The sequence below is a fragment of the Urocitellus parryii genome, chromosome 1 (genome assembly GCF_045843805.1).
Source record: "Urocitellus parryii isolate mUroPar1 chromosome 1, mUroPar1.hap1, whole genome shotgun sequence".
NCBI classification, from domain to species: domain Eukaryota; kingdom Metazoa; phylum Chordata; class Mammalia; order Rodentia; family Sciuridae; genus Urocitellus; species Urocitellus parryii.
Window position 1 is genome coordinate 60,781,927 of NC_135531.1, and position 20,306 is coordinate 60,802,232.

The 20,306-nt window shown below is 37.6% G+C and overlaps 1 protein-coding gene across 1 annotated transcript in view; it reads right to left on the reverse strand.

Moving 5' to 3' along the window:
- Mccc2 (methylcrotonyl-CoA carboxylase subunit 2) overlaps positions 1-20,306 on the reverse strand; it is an 86,446-nt gene that overhangs the window by 38,770 nt on the left and 27,370 nt on the right. Inside the window, exons 6-8 of the mRNA XM_026393235.2 lie at positions 18,517-18,644; positions 16,632-16,744; positions 4,155-4,268 (exon numbers count right to left, since the gene is read on the reverse strand). Of these exons, the coding sequence (XP_026249020.2) occupies positions 4,155-4,268; positions 16,632-16,744; positions 18,517-18,644 (355 nt within the window). The remainder of the gene's footprint in view (positions 1-4,154; positions 4,269-16,631; positions 16,745-18,516; positions 18,645-20,306) is intronic.

Consider the following 20,306-nt stretch of genomic DNA (forward strand, 5'->3'; position numbering starts at 1 on the left):
GCACATATTCCCAAGATTCTGAAACTGTCCCCAATATCTAGTTCCAGATCATTTCATCAATCCATCCACATAAGTAGTCTCTCCCCCTCCCACCCTGCTCCCAGTCCTTGGCAACACTGATCCTTCTTGTATCTATGAATTTACCTATTCTAAATATTTCACACAAGTAGCATCATTTAATATGTGCCCTTTTTTGTCTGGCATGATGTTTACGAGGACCAGCTATGTTGTAATATGTCAAAACTTCACATTTTTATATATGCCTGAATAATATTCCACTGTGTGTATAATATAGTTTTATAACTTGCTTGACAACATTCCTCTTTTTACCTACTGCATAGCACTGGATTTTTCTTATATTGTGGGGTATTTTGTTAGAAGGTGTACTAATCATTCAAGTCTAGGATCACTATGTGACTGAAATATGACAAAGCAAAGAATGCACCACCAAGTCACTGATGTGCAGTCAGCCCAAGCAAAGGTGAGAAAAAGCATCAGAGACAAAATCCAGTCATCCTGGGTGGATGGCCTGTAAGGCTGAATAGTGCTTCACTCTCAGCAGAGTCCCGTGATTGGGGTTTAATGCTCTGTGGTCACCCTCTTGAAATTCTTAATCTCTGCATTCTTAATCTTGGAAATTCTTGTTCTGATTTGTTTTAAAACAGAATCTTGCTAACTTGCTCAGGCTGGTCTAGAATTTTGGGCTCAAGAGAGCCTCCTGCTTCAGCCTCCCAAGTGCTGGGACAATAGGTACATGCCACCACCCAGCAATCTTTAAAATTCTTAATCTTTGAATATGTGTTTTGTAAGTGACATCTGAGAGGACAAAAGGGCACATATGTTGGGGCTTGGAGTCTCAGTTCTTTCCTGATCTGCCTTTGCCACCTTCCTGGGATGAGTTTAGCTCTGTGCTTCCTCCTGACCTGTACCCGGGCCCACCTCCTCTTCCCCATGCCCACCTAACAATTGTTGCGGCATGTGCCTCAAGTGGGTGCAGAGAAGGTGCAGGGAGAATCCGTGTCTCAAGATGAAGCACCACAAGACAGTCACTGTCCTGAGCTGCATTATGGAGGTGTGGTCTACAGCAGGGAACAGGGTGGGAGGTGGAAGCTAACCTCCTATCCTCTCTTGATCTAGGCAACAAGCACATCCTGGGCATGGAGGCTGCACATCTGTTGAGAATAGTGTCTTTTTTTTTTTTTTAAAGAGAGAGTGAGAGAGGAGGGAGAGAGAGAGAGAGAGAGAGAGAGAGAGAGAGAGAGAGAGAGAGAGAGAGAGAAATTTTAATATTTATTTATTTATTTTTTTAGTTCTCGGCGGACACAACATCTTTGTTGGTATGTGGTGCTGAGGATTGAACCCGGGCCGCACGCATGCCAGGCGAGCGCGCTACCGCTTGAGCCACATCCCCAGCCCCGAGAATAGTGTCTTCTATGGGATGGGATGGCCCACTGGAAGCAGAGATGCCTGGGAAGGGAAGTTCTTATGCCAGAGGGAGCATAACATTAGAAAGTAAATTGAGGCTGGGCACAGTGGTGCATGCCTATAAACCCAGCAGCTCAGGAGGCTGAGACAGGAGGATTGCAAGTTCAAAGCCAGCCTCAGCAACTTAGCAAGGCCCTGAGCAATTTAGCAAGACCCTGTCTCAAAATAAAAAATAAAAAGGGGGATGTGACCCAGTGATTGAGAGCCCATGGGTTTAATCCCTGGTACCAAGAAGGAAAAAAAATAAATTTAAAGAAAAAACCATGACTATAATTTAGGACCACAGAAGAAAGGGAAATGGTTTATACTTTAGGTACTTAATGATATTTTTTCCTACTTTTGAAAAAGCAGTCTCATATTTTTCATTTTGTACCAGTGTCTACAAATTATATAGCTGGCTCCACCAGTAGTTCATAAAGGTTGCTAGCATTAAAAATTAAGCCCTCTCACGGGTATTCTAACTTGCTCTTATTTTTTTTTAATCTTTGAAAAGCCTTTTTAATAGGTCATAAATTCAAAAGTCAAAGGCCATTCTCCCATCCTGTTTCCTCTACTCTATACTTATTGTATCTTTTACAGAATTTTAATGCTTGTACAAGCATATAATGTATATTTCCCCCATTTTATACAAAAGTTAATATACTGTATGTGAGCACCTTGCTTAATTTAACAATTCTCAATTTGTTACTGAAGTGAAAAATAGTAAAGATGAGCTAGAAGAAAGAATCAGTTCATTTTTCAGCCATGATCACTCAATGCAGAGAAGAGGACAGTCTTATCTACAAATGATGCTGGGACAACTGCATATCCACTTGTAAAGCACTGCTGGACCCCTTCCTTAAGCCTTACCTCACACTATCCCTAAAGGGATCAGGACTTTAATGTACGAACTAAAATTATAAAACTCTCAAAAGAAAACAAAAGAATAAATCTTCATGACCTTGGGTTAGGCAAAGCTTTTTTGGATATGAAACCAAAAATATAAGTGACAAAAGGAAAAAAACATAAATTGAACTTCATCAAAATTAAAAAATTTTGTGTTTCAAAGAAGGACATCATCAAGACAGCAAAAGGCCCATAGAATGAGAAAAACTATTTGCAAATCATATATCTGATAAGGGAATTGTATCAAGAGAATGTAGGAATTTTTACAACCCAATAAAGACAAATAGCCCAATTATAAAATGAGCAAAAGATCTGAATAGACATGTCTCCAAATATATACAAATGGACAATAAATACATGAAAAGATGCTTAATATCATGAGCCATTACGCAAACGCTAATCAAAACCAAAATGAGGTACTACTTTACTCCTTCCAGGATGGCTACAATCAGACCGACACACAAATACAAATATTGGTGAGGATATGGAGAAATCAGAACCCTCATGCACTGTTGGTGGGAAGGTAAAACATGTTTCGGATAGGTTGGCAGTTCCTCAAAATGTCAAACATGATTATCAAATGACCCAGCAATTCTGCTACGTATATGCCAAGAAAATGAAAACATGTCCTATAAAAAATGTGTACATGAATGTTCCCAGCACCCTTATTCATAATGTCCAAAAAACAAAAAAAGAGACAACCTAAATGTCCATCAACTGATAAATGAATAAACAAAGTGCAGCATAACCATACACTGGAATGTCATTCAGTCAAAAAAAAAAAAAAAAAAGAAGTGGAGCTGAGGTTGTGGCTCAGTGGTAGAGCATTTGCCTAGCACCTGTGAGGCACTGGGTTCAATCCTCACCACCATATAAATAAATTAATTAATTAATTAATTAAAGTTACAAAAAAAAAAAAACAACAATGAAGTGATTCTTAAAAAGAGTGACTACAGAATACCATATAACCCAGCAATCCACTTCCAGTTACATATACACAAAAGAAATGAAGGCAAGAACTCAGATATGTGTACACCCATACTCATAGTAGTATTAGTCATAATAGTCCAAAATTGTATCCCAAATGTCAACAGGTGATAGATAAACAAAATATGGTATACACATACAATGAAATGTTTTTCAGCCTTTAAAAGAAATATAATACTGACATTTGCTACAACAGAGATATTATGCAAAGTGAACTATTCATAAAAGGACATTATGCAAAGTGAACCTTTCATAAAAGGACAAATACTGTATGATTCTACTTACATGTAAGGTACCTAGAGTAGCTACATCCAGAGACAGATAGGAAAGTGGTGGTTGCCAAGGAGGTAGAGCTGGGAAGAATAGGAGTTAGTGTCTGATGGCTTTCAGTGGGGAAGACAAAAAAGTTCTAGAGATGGGTAGGCTGATGGCTGCACAATAATATGAATATACTTAATGCCACAGAATTGTACACTTAAGATGATAAATTTTATGAAATATATATATTACCATAATATTTTTTAAACCATCAAAATATATTTAAGTCAGAGGCAGTGACACATGCCTACAATCCCAGCAACTCAGGAGGCTGAAGCAGAAGGATCACAAGTTCACAAGTTCAAAGTAACTTAATGGGACCCTGTCTCAATAATTAAACATTTAAAAAAGGGCCAGGGATGTGGCTCAATGGTAAAGATCCTTTGGGTTCAGTCTCCAGTACCAAAAAACAAACCAAAAAACACAGTTAAGTGGTATATTTTATGTCATATATACTTCAGTCGAGTTCATATTCTTACCAAAGGGGGTCCTGCCAAGAAAATTGTACCCTGCTTGCGTACAATGATGTTTTCATCTGCCATTGCAGGCACATAAGCACCTCCTGCTGTACAGGAACCCATGACCACTGCTATCTGGAATGGAAGCATAAAACCACCGTGAGATGCAGCGCAAGCACTGAATTATGTGGTGTTTGACCTACAGTCTCACAAACCAGGGGATATTACTAGCTGATCCCTGAACTTTGTTTAAAAAACTGAATCCTCTCAATGTTTGAAATAGTATCCAGACTTTTTATCAAAACATCTTGAAGGTCAGGCTAGCCTGAGCAACTTAGCAAGACCCTATTCAAAATAAAAAATAAGAAGGGATAGAGATATAGCTCAGTGGTAAAGAGCCCTTGGTTCAATCCCTAGTATCACCAATCAATCAATAAAACATTTTAAAGGGCTTATATCATACTTCTCAAAATATATGGACAATCTCCTGGCCAGAGAGAAGAATGGACTAAACAATTAATGAAAAGAAGAAACCCATGTGACACCCAGTTTAAATAAATTCTCTATATAACCATCACTTATCTCACAGGAATACTGAAATAATTCTTCAAATGAGTGTTATTAATATATTGTGTTATCCCCAAAAATGATATTTTCTAAATATAAAACTGATGTTACCATTGTTTTCAAAATCTTGCTTAAAAGCCAAATATGGTGATGTACGCCTGTATTACCAGCCACTCGGGAGGCTAAGGTAAAAGGATCACTAATCCCAGAAGTCCAGGGCCCACCTGGGAATCATGGCTGGACTTTGCAAGTGCTAGGCGAGTGCCCTACTGCTGAGTCACACTCCAGCCCCTCTTATCTGTTTTTTCAATGGAAATTTTAAAAGGGCTGTAAAAACTTTTTGCTTGAATTTTAGTATGGCAAAATAATAATAAGTACTGGTTTGGAATTATCCCTGCCCAGAAATAGAAATATCACCAAAGAAAAGAGCTCTTTGCGGTTGGGGTTGAAGCTTAGTGGCAGAGTGCTTGCCTCACACACGTAAGATACTGGGTTAAATTCTCAGCACCCACATAAAAATAAATAAAGATATTGTATCCATTTATAACTAAGAAATATTTTTTAAAAGGATGTCTATATAATAGTTTTAAAAACAATTGTTTTGAAATTATCTTATGAAAACAATTTTTGTTACTAATTCCAGTATTCCATTAGTTTGCCTTATAGTTATGTAAGTATCTGTTTTGAAAAACAGTATGCCATATTATTACTAAACCAAAAATGTAAGTAGGACAAAAAATTTAGTGTTTTTCCACCTAAATGGCCATCACACAAAAAGCATTTTTCCTTAACTAAAGCTTTTCCTGTATGTTATTAAAAGTGGCTGTAAGATTTACTTCTCAACATATTACAGAGGAGTTTATCACTTACTGTTTTGCTTGTCCATTGCCCAGAAGTTTGTTTCAAAGGCTATCTCTGTTACATACCAAGCACACAAGGAAACATTCATTTTACCCATGTTTATAAATAGCAAATAGATACAAATAATCAACATGCCCATCAGTACAACATTTTGAGTGGTAAGTGAATTATGGATAAATACATTTTTAAAATACATTTTAAAAATACATTTGTTAATACTTGTTAAAATCTGAGGCAAAAATAACAAAATGAAATGTCAACACAATAAATTGGGGTGGTACACACGTGAGTGTTCTGTTTTATTATTCTCTGTACTTTCTTTTTTTAAATTTTTTTTTGTAGTTGTAGATGGACAGAATACCTTTATTTTATTTGTTTATTTTTATATGGTGCTGAGGAACGAAACCAGTGCCTCATGCATGCTAGGCAAACACTCTACCACTGAGCTATAGCCCCAGCCCTCTCTGCACTTTCTGAATGTTTGAAATGTTATGGGCTTTTTCATTTTTAAGGTTCTGCAGAAAGTAAAGGACACAATTTCACCTTATCACGTTGTTCTTTGTACTAAAACACCAGGTTCAGTTCAAACTACTTTAGCATGCAAAAGAAAAAAAAATCCAGGAACTTAGAGAACAGTCATAATGATGTAAGGATCTAAAAGGGAACAGTTTTCAAAAATAAGACCACATAAAACTAAACAGGCGTAGCAGATTCCATGAAAACAACTAGAGAGCAAAGGAGAGGAAAGAATAGCAACTGTCAGCAAGTATTCAAAGACAAGGACGGGGGTGGAGGAGAAAAGGAGGGATTCCTTTGTCAAAATGCCACCACACCATCTGCTACGGAATGGATATTTGTGCCCCCCAAATTCATAACTGAAGTTTCATCCATGGTTCAGAAAAACCAAAAGCAAGACATGGATAAATCTTAAGTGAAAAAAACAGTCACATCACTTTATTCTATGATTTCATTTATATGAAATGTTCAGATAGTCAAATTCACAAAGCAAAGTAGATTAGAGGCTGCCTAGGGCTGGGGGACTCTGCAGAAGTGGGTAGTAACTGCTAATAAGGAGATAAAAATATTCTAAACTTAATTCAATTCCATGATAGCCTAAAAATGACTGAATTTTAACATGCTAAATGGATGAATTATATGGTATCTTAATAGAGCTGCTATAAAATATTTAAAAATAAGAGCTAGAGTTACTAAGTACACAGGAATCAAAATTATCAAATGTTTTCATCAATAAGAGAGGCCATTCTAGTTACAAGTATTTAACAGGAAAAATTTTAATATTGTTTGGGCAAATGCTGATAAAAAGAAATAAAACTTAAATAAGAGAACACAGTTAAAAAGAAGTCACCAGCCAATGACTAGTCACTGTTATACAATCTTTTCTTATCATTTAGTTTTAATTCACCCACCACAAAAGAGGACAGAATGGATGTGCACAAGAAGAATTCCAGCTTATCCAGCTCACAGAGCATAGGGGTCCTAGGCCTAGACAATACTGACAACTTCTCATGGCCCAAATTCACTTGTGGTCCAACAACGAGCTTCCACGAGGCCACAATGGACAAAACTCTCTGGATAAAGGATCTGGAACCCCAGAAAGAAAATGCTGCTGCACTCTCCACTAAGAAGAATTAAAAGGGTGTAACACGAATGACCATAAACTTCTCTGACCACACTCAGAAGTAAATATTTGGCTATACTGGAGGTACAACCCAGGCATTGTGCCAATGTGTATCAGGACAAAGGAAAACTCCAAAGAATCCAACTGAGAGGATATAGTCTTTCCAGTCACCAGAGAAGGAGGCCTGCTCTGCCACAGGGACAAACCAAGAGATCCTAAGATCTCTTGGGCAAAAAGGCCTAAGGTGATTCCAAGATCTGAATCATAAGCAAGAAAGCAGAAGGAGGCTGAGAAAATTGATAAGAACAAACCTTGTGATCACTTCCACAAGCAAAATTTCTGAGTAGAAGGAAATGAGATGCTACAAAACAAAGGCGATCATCTGGGAAAACTTCAAACAAAATTTTGTTACCCTTCCAGGTCTTGCCTCAACAAATAGACACTGGTTCTCATTGCACAAAATGAATTAAATACTGCACATCAGCAGGATGCCCTGTGGCAAGGGTCTTGACAGGAGTCAAGAGGTTTTATACCTGATTCTGAAAAGCTGTGTGAACTCTGGACCTCTATTCTCCCACAGCAAAATTGTAGATGACTCTCTAGTTCACGAAATACTGTGATAAATGTAATATAACTTGGCAGGGGGAGAGGGTTCCAACTGCTTTACAGAAAAGCTATTAAAAATGTAACGATGTTGCTTTCCTATCTCTTATCTGCCATGTGTAGAAAGGAAAAAAAGAATAAAAGCAATGATATATTTTCTTTTAAATCTCTTGTCTTATTTTTCAATTAAAAGTAATTGTGGAAAGCAAATACTATCTGAATCACATTTTTCCCTGCCTCTACCTAAAGAAAGACCATGAAAAATAAAAGCCACAAAATGCATATCTCAAGGCAACAGTTGTCCAGAATAAAAACATTAACAACTATCCTAACCCAACACTGCCAGTTCTGCAGGACTCAAGCTTATCTGTTCCAAATGGATAGGTTTGAAATGTAGACAGAATGCAAAAAGTCCATCCAACCCAGAACATTCTATTTTTTCCTCAGTCTTTTTATTACAGAGCCTCAATGTAATCAGACTGATTTCTTCTCTCTCAAACTCTACCCATCTTTAAAATAGGTTAAAATGCTATTTTTTTCTCTTGTTTTTGGTAGTCCCAGGGATGGAACCCAGGGCCTCAGACATTGTAGGTAGGCACTTTATCACTAAGCCACATCCCCAGCCACCCTTCCCCCCCCCTTTTTTTTGAGACAGAGTTTAAGTTGCCCATTATAGCCTCCAACTTGCAATCCTCCTGCCTGGGATTACCGGCATGTACCACTATACCTGGTTGGAAAATAATGAGATCGTATTAAGTCCCTCAAAACGATTACTAAGGTCTAAAACAAAATAAAAAAAAGAAGATATGGGAGGCTGAGACAGGGGACCACAAGTTGGAGGCTAGCCTCAACAACTTAGACCTTATCTCAAAATAAAAACTAAGCTGGGTACAGTGGCACATGCCTGTAATCCCAGCAGCTTGGGAGACTGAGGTAGAAGGATCATGAATTCAAACCCAGCCTCAACAACTTTGTGAGGCCCTAAGCAACTCAGCAAGAGCCTATCTCAAAATAAAAAATTATAAAGGGCTGGGGATATAGCTTAGAGGTTAAGCACTCCTGAGTTCCATCCCTGGTACAAAATGATAATTAATAGATAGATAGATAGATAGATACATACATACATACATACATACTAAAAGGGGATATAGCTTGGTGGTAAAGTGTCTCTGGGTTAAATATCCAATCCAAAAAAAAAAAAGAAATCTGAACTTCAAAACTAATGAGCTAAGCCAAGAGGAAAGGAAGAAGGAAGAGAGGGAGATAAGATAACAGGGAAGGAGGAGCCCATAAGAATAATTTTAAGTATATCTCCAAGAAAAGAAAATACACAGAAACACGAAGAAAACAAAAAAAAATGAAAGGCCCGAGAAACTGCAAATGTGGCTAAACAAAGAAGGCCTATCTCAGAAGAAACGATTTGTTAGCAAAAGCAAAAATACCTGCTGCTGATGTAATGTAGTAAGGCTTACAGTAAAACAAGGATCAGAACAGCTATGCCATAGCCAAGATCAATCTACAGCAAACGGGACTATTAGTAAGTTATAAAGATTCATTATAACATGAGGTCTCAAGAAAGCAAATATGAAGATCCCACTCCTGAAGGAGATTATAAATTTTCTGCTTCAAAAGCCAGCAACATGGAAACCACATTGGGAAAACAAAAGCAGCACATTCAGAAAACCACTAGGGCACTGGGTCATGATGTGGAGAAGGCCCCCGAAAGGAGCCTCAGGAAGATGTGAGACTCCATGAGAGACCAACACAAGCATCCCAGGTCTTTAAATCCCAAGAGCAGACAGAGTCTGAAGACTCACCCTGCAAGAAGAAAACACGAAAGGAGAGGGAGTACTTCACATGTGAGTACTTAGGGCAACTGTTTTTTCTCCTTGAGAGCAAAAATAAAGTGATAACCTGGAAGGTCTGCAGAAAACTGCCCACATTTTTAGACTGCAAAGATACAGGAAATAACAGAAACATGACTGCATCACTATAGTAATGCTATTTTAAGTTCTTGGGGTATAAATCAAGGAGTGGGATAGGTGGGTCAAATGGTGGTTCCATTTTTTGGTTCCAAGTTTTCTGAGGAATCTCCACACAGCTTTCTAGAGTGATTTCACCAATCTGCAGTCCCACTGGTAATGTATGAGTGAACTTTTTCCCCCACATCCTGGTCAACATTTATTATTACTTGTGTTGTTGATAATTGCCATTCTGACTGGAGTGAGATGAAATCTCAGTGCAGTTTTGATTTGCATTTCTCTAATTGCTACTGATGTTGAACATTTTTTCCTATATTTGTTGACAATTCGTATTTCTTCTTCTGTGACGTGTTTGTTCAGTTCCTTAGCCCATTTACTGATTGGGTTATTTGGGGTTTTTGTGTGTGTTAAGTTTTTTGAGTTCTTTATATATCCTGAAGATTAGTGCTCTATCTAAAGTGCAGGTGGTAAAGATTTTCTTCTATTCTATAGGCTCTCTCTTCACATTCTTGATTGTTTCCTTTGCTGTGAAGTAGCTTTTTAGTTTAATACCAACCCATTTATTGATTCTTTATTTTACTTCTTGCACTTTAGGAGTCTTGTTGAGTAATTCAGTTCCTAAGCTGACATGATGGAGATTTGGGCCTACTTTTTCTTCTTAGAAATAAATGGATAAATGGATTTACAATAGGCAAGGTTAATAAAATTAAATAAGAAGCCAATCTTAGGGAGGAAACAAAATGGAATTTGACTACTGAAGTTCATTATCACTATCAAAATATATATACCACATAACTGGAGTCATGTATTAGTCTGTTTTGTGTTATTACAACACAATACCTGAGACTGGGTACTTTTTACAGAAAAGATGATTATCTGGCTTACAGTTTTTAGACTGAAAGTCCAAGATGAGGCAGTCCCATCTGTTTGACCTCTGAAAAGCACCTTCTAAATGTACTACAAGACAGCAGATGTCATCATAGCAGAAGTATGTGCAAGATGAAGAGGATCCTGGTTTACCCTTTTTTAATTTTATTTATTTATTTATTTATTTGTTATTTGTTTATTGTAGTTATAGATGGATACAATTTCTTTCTTTATCTTTACCTTTATGTGGTGCTGAGGATCGAACCCAGGGCCTCACACATGCTAGGCAAGCGCTCTACCAATGAACTAACACCAGCTCCCTGGTTCACTCTTTTACAACCAATTATTCTCACAGGAATCAACCCACTCCAAATACCAACATCAATCCTTTCCAATGGCAGTGCTTTCATGACCTAACCACCTGTAGGCCCCACCTCTTAAAGATCTACCACCTCAATACATTACACTGGGAAAAAGCTTCTGCACATGAACTTTTGGGGGACAAACTATATCCAAGCCTTAGTGAGTTACAAATAATTGATTTATATAATAAGGTATTTTTAAATGTTTTTTATCAGTCCATGTAAGTCAAAGTTAATAACAATACAAACACTAAATATAAGAAAGAGAACCATTCAATATGTCCGATACCACTTTAACAATTATACAGATTCATCTTTTAATAAATATCAAGTAGGCACTATCTTAAGAAAATGGATGAGGCTATAAAAATTAATTTGATATTGTTCTAATTTCAAAAAATTAGTAGGAGAAATTATTCAGGATCTATCTAGATAGAAGAGATAAATGAAACTGCTGGGGATTAGAAAAATCAGAAAAATATTTGAACCAAAAAAGTATAAGTAGGAGGGGAAAGCAGAGGAAAGAGGCAAAGATGACAAGTTGCAATCATAGGGAAAACTCAAGAAGTTGGTACAGGACACAGGGAAAGAACAAATTAATAGGGGAACTTGATGTGTTTAATGTTTAGTTTGAGCACAAGTCTGAAAAGATATAGGAAAAAACAAACCCTTGCTCTCTTACACAGTCACTCAACACTTCTGTCACTAGATTGGGGGTGTGGTCCTCATGCACCCAGCAATCCATTCTCCCATGGACACCAGCTGGGTATCTTCTTATCAATTCAGTTCTGACACTCTGGAGAGAGGATCAAATTCCATAGGTTAAAGGCTTAGTACCACAAGAGAGCCACCACTTGGGACTCCAATGACAAGTACCAGGAGGTCAACTATACTTCTGACCAACTGACTATAAATTGGGGCTCCTACTACTCCCTCCTTGGTTTGAGTTAATTTGCTAGAGTGGCTCACAGCATTTAGAGAAACAAGTATGAATGGCAAGAAGAAGTTATATATCGAAGTTTGGAAGGGTCCCAGGCTTAGAAGTTTCTATTCTCGTGCAGTCAGGACACACTACTCTCCAAAACTTGGAAATGTTCACCAATTCAGAAGCTCACCAAACCCCTTGGGTCAGGGATTTTTGTGGAGGCTTCATCATTCAAGTATGATCAATCTTTAACTCTCCCTGTCTCCTCTTCAGAGAACAGAAGTTAAAGCAGAAATCTCTAAGCTTATGATCACGACTGGGGCATTTTGTGACCGGACTCCACCAAGAGTCCATCTCATTAGTACAAAAGATGCTCTTATTACTCAGGAAATCCCAGAGCATGTAGAAGCTCTGTTTCAGGAATTAGGATCAAAGACCAAATGTTAGAATGAAAGATTCCCCTGCACCCTTATCTAAAGAGTCCTGTCTTTAGGAGAGGGCAGGGGGCAGAGGCCAAACAAGGGAACAAAAGGTTCTCCTACCACCCAGGCAATTATAAGGATTTTAGGAGCTCTGTGCCAAGGACCGGGGACAGAGACCATATTACATCATTTTACAATAAGGCATTAGTGGGAAATCTACAGAGACTGCGGAACCCCTGAGGTTTAGAGATGCAGAGGGAGGCAGGATCAGAGGAAGGTCATGGAGATGACAGGTAAAACTTGAGAGTTTATTAAATTGTGAGGATGAGGACAGGTTCTTAGGTGAGGTCGGGAGAATTAAGTAGAGAAGGTGGGAAAATAAGGGAACCTCAGTGGCATGAAGTCAGAGGAGATTTTTAGGAAAGGAACAATGGACAGTATCAAGAGGCTGTGTGGTGTGAGGATGAGGCCTCTAGCTCAGTGGGCCCCTCTGAGGGCACTGAGGTTGAAGGAGAGAGCAAGTAATCAGGAATGAAAACACTGGCCCATGGCCCCTGCTTAACAAGGCTAGTGATCCAGGGAGGGAGAGAAGCTTTAAGAATAGCAACAGCTAGAAAAGGTCTTCTGCCTTCACGTTTGGTGCTCTTTCTTTTTCCTTTAAAGAAAGAGTATATCAACATGATGGCTAGCAGTGAGAAAAAGATTGAGCAGATGAGAACATATTAAAGTAACAGAGAGAAGGGGGATAAACAATGAAGCCAACAGGAGGGGCTGGTATGAAAATTCTAAGTGGCAGGGCTGGGAGTATACCTCAATGGTACAATGTGTGTCCAGCCCCTCAGTTCAATTCCCAGTCCTATTTTTAATTTTTATTTTTTGATACCAGAGGCACTTAATCACAGAGCCATAACCCCAGCCCTTTTTTATTTTTTGAGACAGGGTCTCACTAAGTTGCGAAGGGTCTTGCTATATTGCTGAAGTTGGTCTCGAACTTGCAATCCTCCTGCCTCAGCCTCCCAAGTCACTGGAATTATAGGCATCCACTATTACACCCAGCCTTCCAAATGCTATTTTTTTGAGAGAATTTTAATATTTATTTTTCAGATTTCGGCGGACACAACATCTTTGTCTGTATGTGGTGCTGAGGACCAAACCCAGGCCGCACGCATGCCAGGTGAGCGCGCCACCGCTTAAGCCACATCCCAAGCCCCCGAATGCTATTTTAAAAGAAGATTATAAATGAAAATCTTAGCCTTGGAGAAGAGGAAGGACAACTCTTTCTAGAATAAAAGAAGGAAGACAGGTCATGTACAGTGGTGCACATTGGTCATTTTAGCTACTCTGGAGGCTGAGGCAGGGGGATCAATAGCTTGAGGCCAGCCTGGGCAACCTAACAAGAGTGTGTAGTTCAGTGGTAGAGCACTTGAGCAAGGCCATAGATTCAATCTCCTGTACCATAAAAGAAAAGAAAAAAAGTCAAGAAGGAAGACAGAATCACTAGAAGTCATTTCAATAGGATAGGAAGTACACATAGCCTGACTTTCAGTGAAATACAAAGCAATATCTACAGTACAAGATAACAAATTTAGAGTTTATACAATGAGGAAAGAATCAGAATGGATACTATGAAAATTAGTATAGAGTAACAATTAGAAAATTTTTTATTTTTTTTTAGTCATACATGACAGTAGAATGCATTTTGATATATAATACATACATGGAATGTACATACTTCACTCATATTGTCTATTCTATTCTGCTGCCCTTCCTATCCTCCCTACTCCTCCCCTCCTCTCCCATCCTTTCTCTCTATCCAGTCTAATGTGACACACTCTTAAGAAAATTTTTTAATTCCAGGAAGTTCTGAAGAATATGGAAAGGCAACTGTTATCTATGAACTTAACTATTTAATTAATTAACTTAAACTTCCTATTTAAGTAAGTGAAGTAGAAAAAAATAAACAGTAAGTGCTGGAGGTATAAGGTGTTTGCCTTGCATGCACAAGACCCTGGGTTTGATTCTTAGCACCAAAGAAAATAAACAAACAAGGGTGAAAGAAATACTGATGTTAAAATTTTTAGAAAACAAAATAAGCAATAAAATACTCTTCATCTTCAATCAAAAGCCTATTAGACTGGGCTCGGGTTGTGGCTCAGTGGTAGAGTGCTTGCCTAGCATGCATGAGGCACTGGGTTGGATACCCAACACCACATAAAAAAACTAAATAAAGAAAAGTACAAATCACAAATTTTAAAAAAGCCTATTAGACACTTTGCATTTTCTTTTTTTTTTTTTTTTATTGTTGGTCGTTCAAAACATTACATAGTTCTTAATACATCATATTTCACAGTTTGATTCAAGTGGGTTATGAACTCCCAATTTTACCCCGTATACAGATTGCAGTATCACATCAGTTACCCTTCCATTGATTGACAAATTGCCTTTCTAGTGTCTGATGCATTCTGCTGTCTGTCCTATTCTCTACTATCCCCCCTCCCCTCCCCTCCCCTCCCCTTTTCTCTCTCTACCCCTTCTACTGTAAATCATTTCTTCGATTTGTATTATCTTGTCTTACCCCTCCTTTCCTCTTATATGTCATTTTGTATTTTCTTATCTATCACTTACTCAAAAAATATGTTCATGGTTTCCAGTGCCTTGGGAAGCTGAGGTAGGAGGATTGCAAGTTCAATGCCAGCCTTAGCAATGGTAAGGTGCTAAGCAAATCAGTGAGACCCTGTCTCTAAATACAAAATAGGGCTGGAGATGTAGCTAAGTGGTTGAGTGACCCTGAGTTCAATCCCTGGTACACCTCCCACCAAAAAAAAAAAAAAAATGTTCATTGTTCATAGTTTTTTAATATCATCTTTTTCTCAGTATGGGGAATTGAACCCAGAGTCTCACACATACTAGGCAAGCACTCTATCTACTGAGCTACATTCTCAGTCCTTTCAGTCCTTTATAAAATCTTATTTTGAAACAGGGTCAAGATCCTCCTGAATCAGCCTCCCAAGTAGCTGGGATTGCAGGCATGCACTGCCACACTTAGTTAAAATGATCTAAGTGTGGAGAAATTTCCATTTTAAGCCACTCATTCTGTGGCTCCTGTTATGCCACTTCTAGGAAATTAATATAAGGTCAAACATAAATTACAATACCATATTGAAGGGGTTCATAACATGGTCTGAAATAAACATCCATTCACCTAATAATAATTCACCAGTCTTAATAAATTTTGACATTTGCCTAAATTCACTTCAGGTCTTTTTTTCAAAGGTATAAAATATTTCAAATATAGTTGCAATCTTATATTATCTTTTTTAAATAAATGTTTATTTTTTAGTTATAGGTGGACACAATATTTTATCTGTATGTGGTTCTGAGGATTGAACCCAATCCCATAACCCCAGCCCTCCCATATTCTCTTTGCCAGACTCTTTTCTCCTTCTTCCTCCTCAGACACAGGCACTGATAAAAGAAGAGTATGTCATGTCCAAATGTTTATGTTTAAATGCCAGTTTATACACAAACAATATGCAGTAACACTTGATGTCCTTAACTTTTTCATCCATAGGAAATGGTTATACATCTATTTTTACTTTTTTTTTTTTTACTTACCATATTTTTGTGACTTGTTTACACTGATAGATGCAATTTTAGTTCATTGGTTTTAACAGCTAAAAACAATTTTTAATTTTCCACTAATGCCTATCAGTAGACATGCAGGTTATTCTTCAACTTGTACTCTAATAAATGATGCTACTACCATTAACTTATCTTGCACATATACCCTATACATAACCTAAAGTTTTCTTAATACTAGTTTTTTAGTATAGTCCTTAAAAAGGAAATACTGGGTGTTCTATCTTTCCAATGCCTATTTCCTTAGGTAAATAACCTTTGTTATTGTATAAGAATATTCCCATAATTAACTAAAGGTTCTAAGTAAAGACAACTTTAAGGTATTTTCCATAGGAAAGGATTACATTCTATATTAGATTGTTTTTTTTATTTATTTATTTGGTACTAGGGGTTGAACATTCAGCGACACTTTACCACTGAGCTATCACCCCAGTTCTTTTAATTTTTTTATTTTGACATAGTATAAGCTCCTGAGACTGGCCTCAAACTTGTGAATCCTCCTATGTCAATAAGATTACAGGCATGTACTACTATACCCAGCTCCTGTTTTATTTTTAAAGTCATCCTGGAATGTGTAATTAGCAAAGACATTTGGAATAAAAAGCAACATACCTCATTAATGAGAAATTACCTGGGTAATACCTTTAGACGACATAATTGCTTGATTGTAGAATATGCGGCCAAAGTGGTCTCGGTCTGGAAACACATCAGCTTGTCGGGGTAAGTTGGCTCCTCCTGAGTCCACTGAATAAGGAAAATAAGATCAATAAGTGCATCTCCATCAGCAAAATATCTATGCACAGCAGATTTGTATGAATGATAGCATCAGTTCTTAATCACAAAAAAACCCTTTCCCTATCTTTCCAAACTGTCCTAGAGTCTTTATCACCAATCTCCCAACACAGCCAAAATGATTTAGTCTTCCCCAAACCCATTAGGCTTTCCTACTGCTGTGCAAAATTCTACACAAATCGTTTAGCATTCTCTCCTTTGAGGACCCAGAAACTCCAGAAACTCTTAACCAGCTGAGCTAAAAAAGTATCTCTCCCTCTTCTAAACCAATATAGAAACCATCTACAGAATTCATGCGATAATTTATCACATATTGCCCTCTGATATTGATTCCATTGCAGACTGAAGTGGTAGATAAGAATGTCAGCCAAGTTCAAAATGGAGCTTGCTGCTTCATAGCTCTGTGATTACAGGCATGTTTCCTGGCCATTCTATGCATCTGATTTCTTACCCATGAAATGAAAACAATAGTAGCTACTAATTATAGTTTTTATCAGGATGACATGAAAATGTATGCAAGGTGTTTGGTTCAGCACTTACTCTGAATGCACACAGAGGAAAAAAAAGTTAGCTAGTCCTATACCATTATTATTGCCTGCAACCATTAAGTCTTATATTGTGATTTAACACATTACATTCTGTCTTCAATTAATTATGAGCTTGCTAAAGCCAGAAATCACACAATACTCTGTGTCCCCTATGGTATCTGGCCCAACACATTCAATTAGCTGGGTCTCACTTGCTACTTTCTTTTTAATATTTTTTAGTTGTTCATAGACCTTATTTATTTATACGAAATGCTGAGAATCGAACCCAGTGCCTCACACATGGCAGGCAAGTGCACTACCACTGAGCCACAGCCACAGCCCATCATTTGCTACTTTTTATATGTGCAAAGCAATTCATATTGCAAGTCTATCAGGTAAATTAACTCCCCCCCCAAAAAAAAGATAAATACATCAGAACCTGTTCAAAGGCCTGCATAAACCAAAACTATGTGCTGGAGTTTTATTGGACTAAACCAATATCCAGGAAGTGCCTGTTTTAAACTGAAATACCCTTTGATTTATTTTATTTTATTTATTTATCTATTTTTATACTAGGGGTTGAACCCAGAGGTGCTTAACCACTAAGCCATATCCATAGCCCTCAGGGATTCACTAAGTTGCTAAGGGCCTCCCTAAGTTTCTGAGGCTGGCCTTGACCTTGCAATCCTCCTGCCTGAACCTCCCAAATCACTGGGATTACAGACATGCGTCACCATACCTCGCCCCTTTGATTTAAATGTATTTTAATTTCAAATATGATTTTACTTTTGTGGGAAATTAAGTTTATCTTAAATTATATCTGCTCACATTATATAATACTTAAGCATTTACTATAACACCTGGCACTCGAGCTATCCATAAATACCAACCTGCTTTTTTTTTTATTTAAACCCTTTATGATTAACAGAAAAACAATATGTATATGAAAAAAATCCAAACATATAGAGAAAAAACTGGCATGCACTAAAATGTTAGCAGAACTATTCCTCAGTAATATTATCATGGTAATAGTTCTTATTTACTTTTTATCCCAGAGTTCTGAGCAAAGAACATGCATTTTCTTGTTAATTATGGTAGAAATACTTCAGTATTTTTAAGTACCCATTGATGGTGTCATATATACAGTCTCGCCTTTTACCAACTAACAGTAGTGTTTTTACAACTCTTGTGACTTGCCCAGGTAGATGCAGGGGAGCCTGTTTTGCAGCGCAATTTCTTGTGCCCGCAGGTGTTTTTTCACAGTCACTGGGTAGTAGGAACCCCCTTTCACAGTGGCATCATTAGCAACAATCATGCACTCTACTCTGAAAGGCAAAAATTTCATTGGAAAGAGAATATGAGATATGTCTTCAAAATCAAAGGCCAATTACAGCTCACCACAAGACACTCTGATGTAACCTTCAACTTCTATGACCACTAATAATTACTGAACAATCTTATGCCAAAAAGTAAGCTTTATTAGGGTTCACATATTCATTTATAAAATATGAGTACTTCTAACAAGTTCACACACTCATACTTGACTTTTAAAATGTCACCAGTCCCTACATAATTAGTAGAAAATTAACAACCTAAAACACATTTTCTTTCTTTCTTTCTTTCTTTTTTTTTTTTTTACCAGGGATTGAACTCAGGGACACTGAACCACTGAGCCACATCCCCAGCCCTATTTTGTATTTTATTTAGATACAGGGTCTCTCTGATTTGCTTAGTGCCTCACCATTGCTGAGGCTGGCTTTGAACTCGTGATTCTCCTGCCTCAGCTTCCGAGCTGCTAGGATTTACAGGCTCACGCCTATAATCTGTGCCCAGCCTAAAACACATGTTCTAATGGTTCTTCAATGAAAGGGTTCTAACAAGATAATCATAATACTAAGCATAATAATATTAATCCAAGTCTCAAGGGCAAAGAATTCCCTCACAATAAAGCTTCAAATTTTCCTTTTGATAATTTGCAAAAAATGAAAACTGACCTGCCAAGAGTACTAAGATTTTTGTGTGTGTGTTTTCAGAAGTTCCTCAATGTTACAGCCATTTTTTTTTAAAGCTAAAAGAAGTCTAAAATACATTTATCTTGCTTGAAGACACAATGGATGCAAATTTTAAAACAGTACACAAGTAACAAAAATCTGGGGGGCAAGGGAAGATTGACCTGCCTGGCATTGCCACAGAACCTTAAGATCAGAGGTTCGCTTGAAATCTGAGACAGCAACAGCATGTTTTTTACAAAATTCTACTTTTTAAATATTTAGTGTTGGTTGTTATTTTATGTTCCCTAGAATTCTAAAGAGTAATTCATTGAATCCCTATTGAAAATCAAGAAAAGCAACTGAACATCCAACATATAGTAGGGTTATGCTTTTCCTATTAGTTAGCAGGGCTCCATACAAGATAAACAAGTCTCTTCTCTGAGCATCAGTTTTATTCACTAGATCACATAAAACCTTTTTCTACATTACAAGTAGCATTTTATTTAGAGTGGAATGCAAATTTTTAATAACTTTACCATTAAACATATAAAACTTTCCTCTTTTTTTGGTACCAGGGATTGAACCCAGGGGCACTTTACCACTGAGACACCCCAGCCCTTTTCATATTGTATTTAGAAACAGGGTTTCACTGAGTTGCTTAGGGTCTCACTAAGTTGCTGAGGCTGGTTTGAACTCACAATCCTCCTGCCTCAGTCTCCCGAGCCGCTGGGATTACAGGCATGTACCACTCCAAACATATAAAACTCTGAAGGAAATTTAGGCTTATGGCAGGTTGCTGAGCCATGACTGCACACTGATAGAAAATGTGTTCACACATCCCGGCTCATGGGTGACACACCCAGAAAAGCTTAAGAAGCTCTGATACTACAAGGAAGCCAGGCTGTGAAGTCAGAAAAAGCTCAACTGGCTCTGCCATTTTCTAGATATGTGATTTTGAACAAGAGACATAGTCCACTTTTGCAAATGTATTAAAAG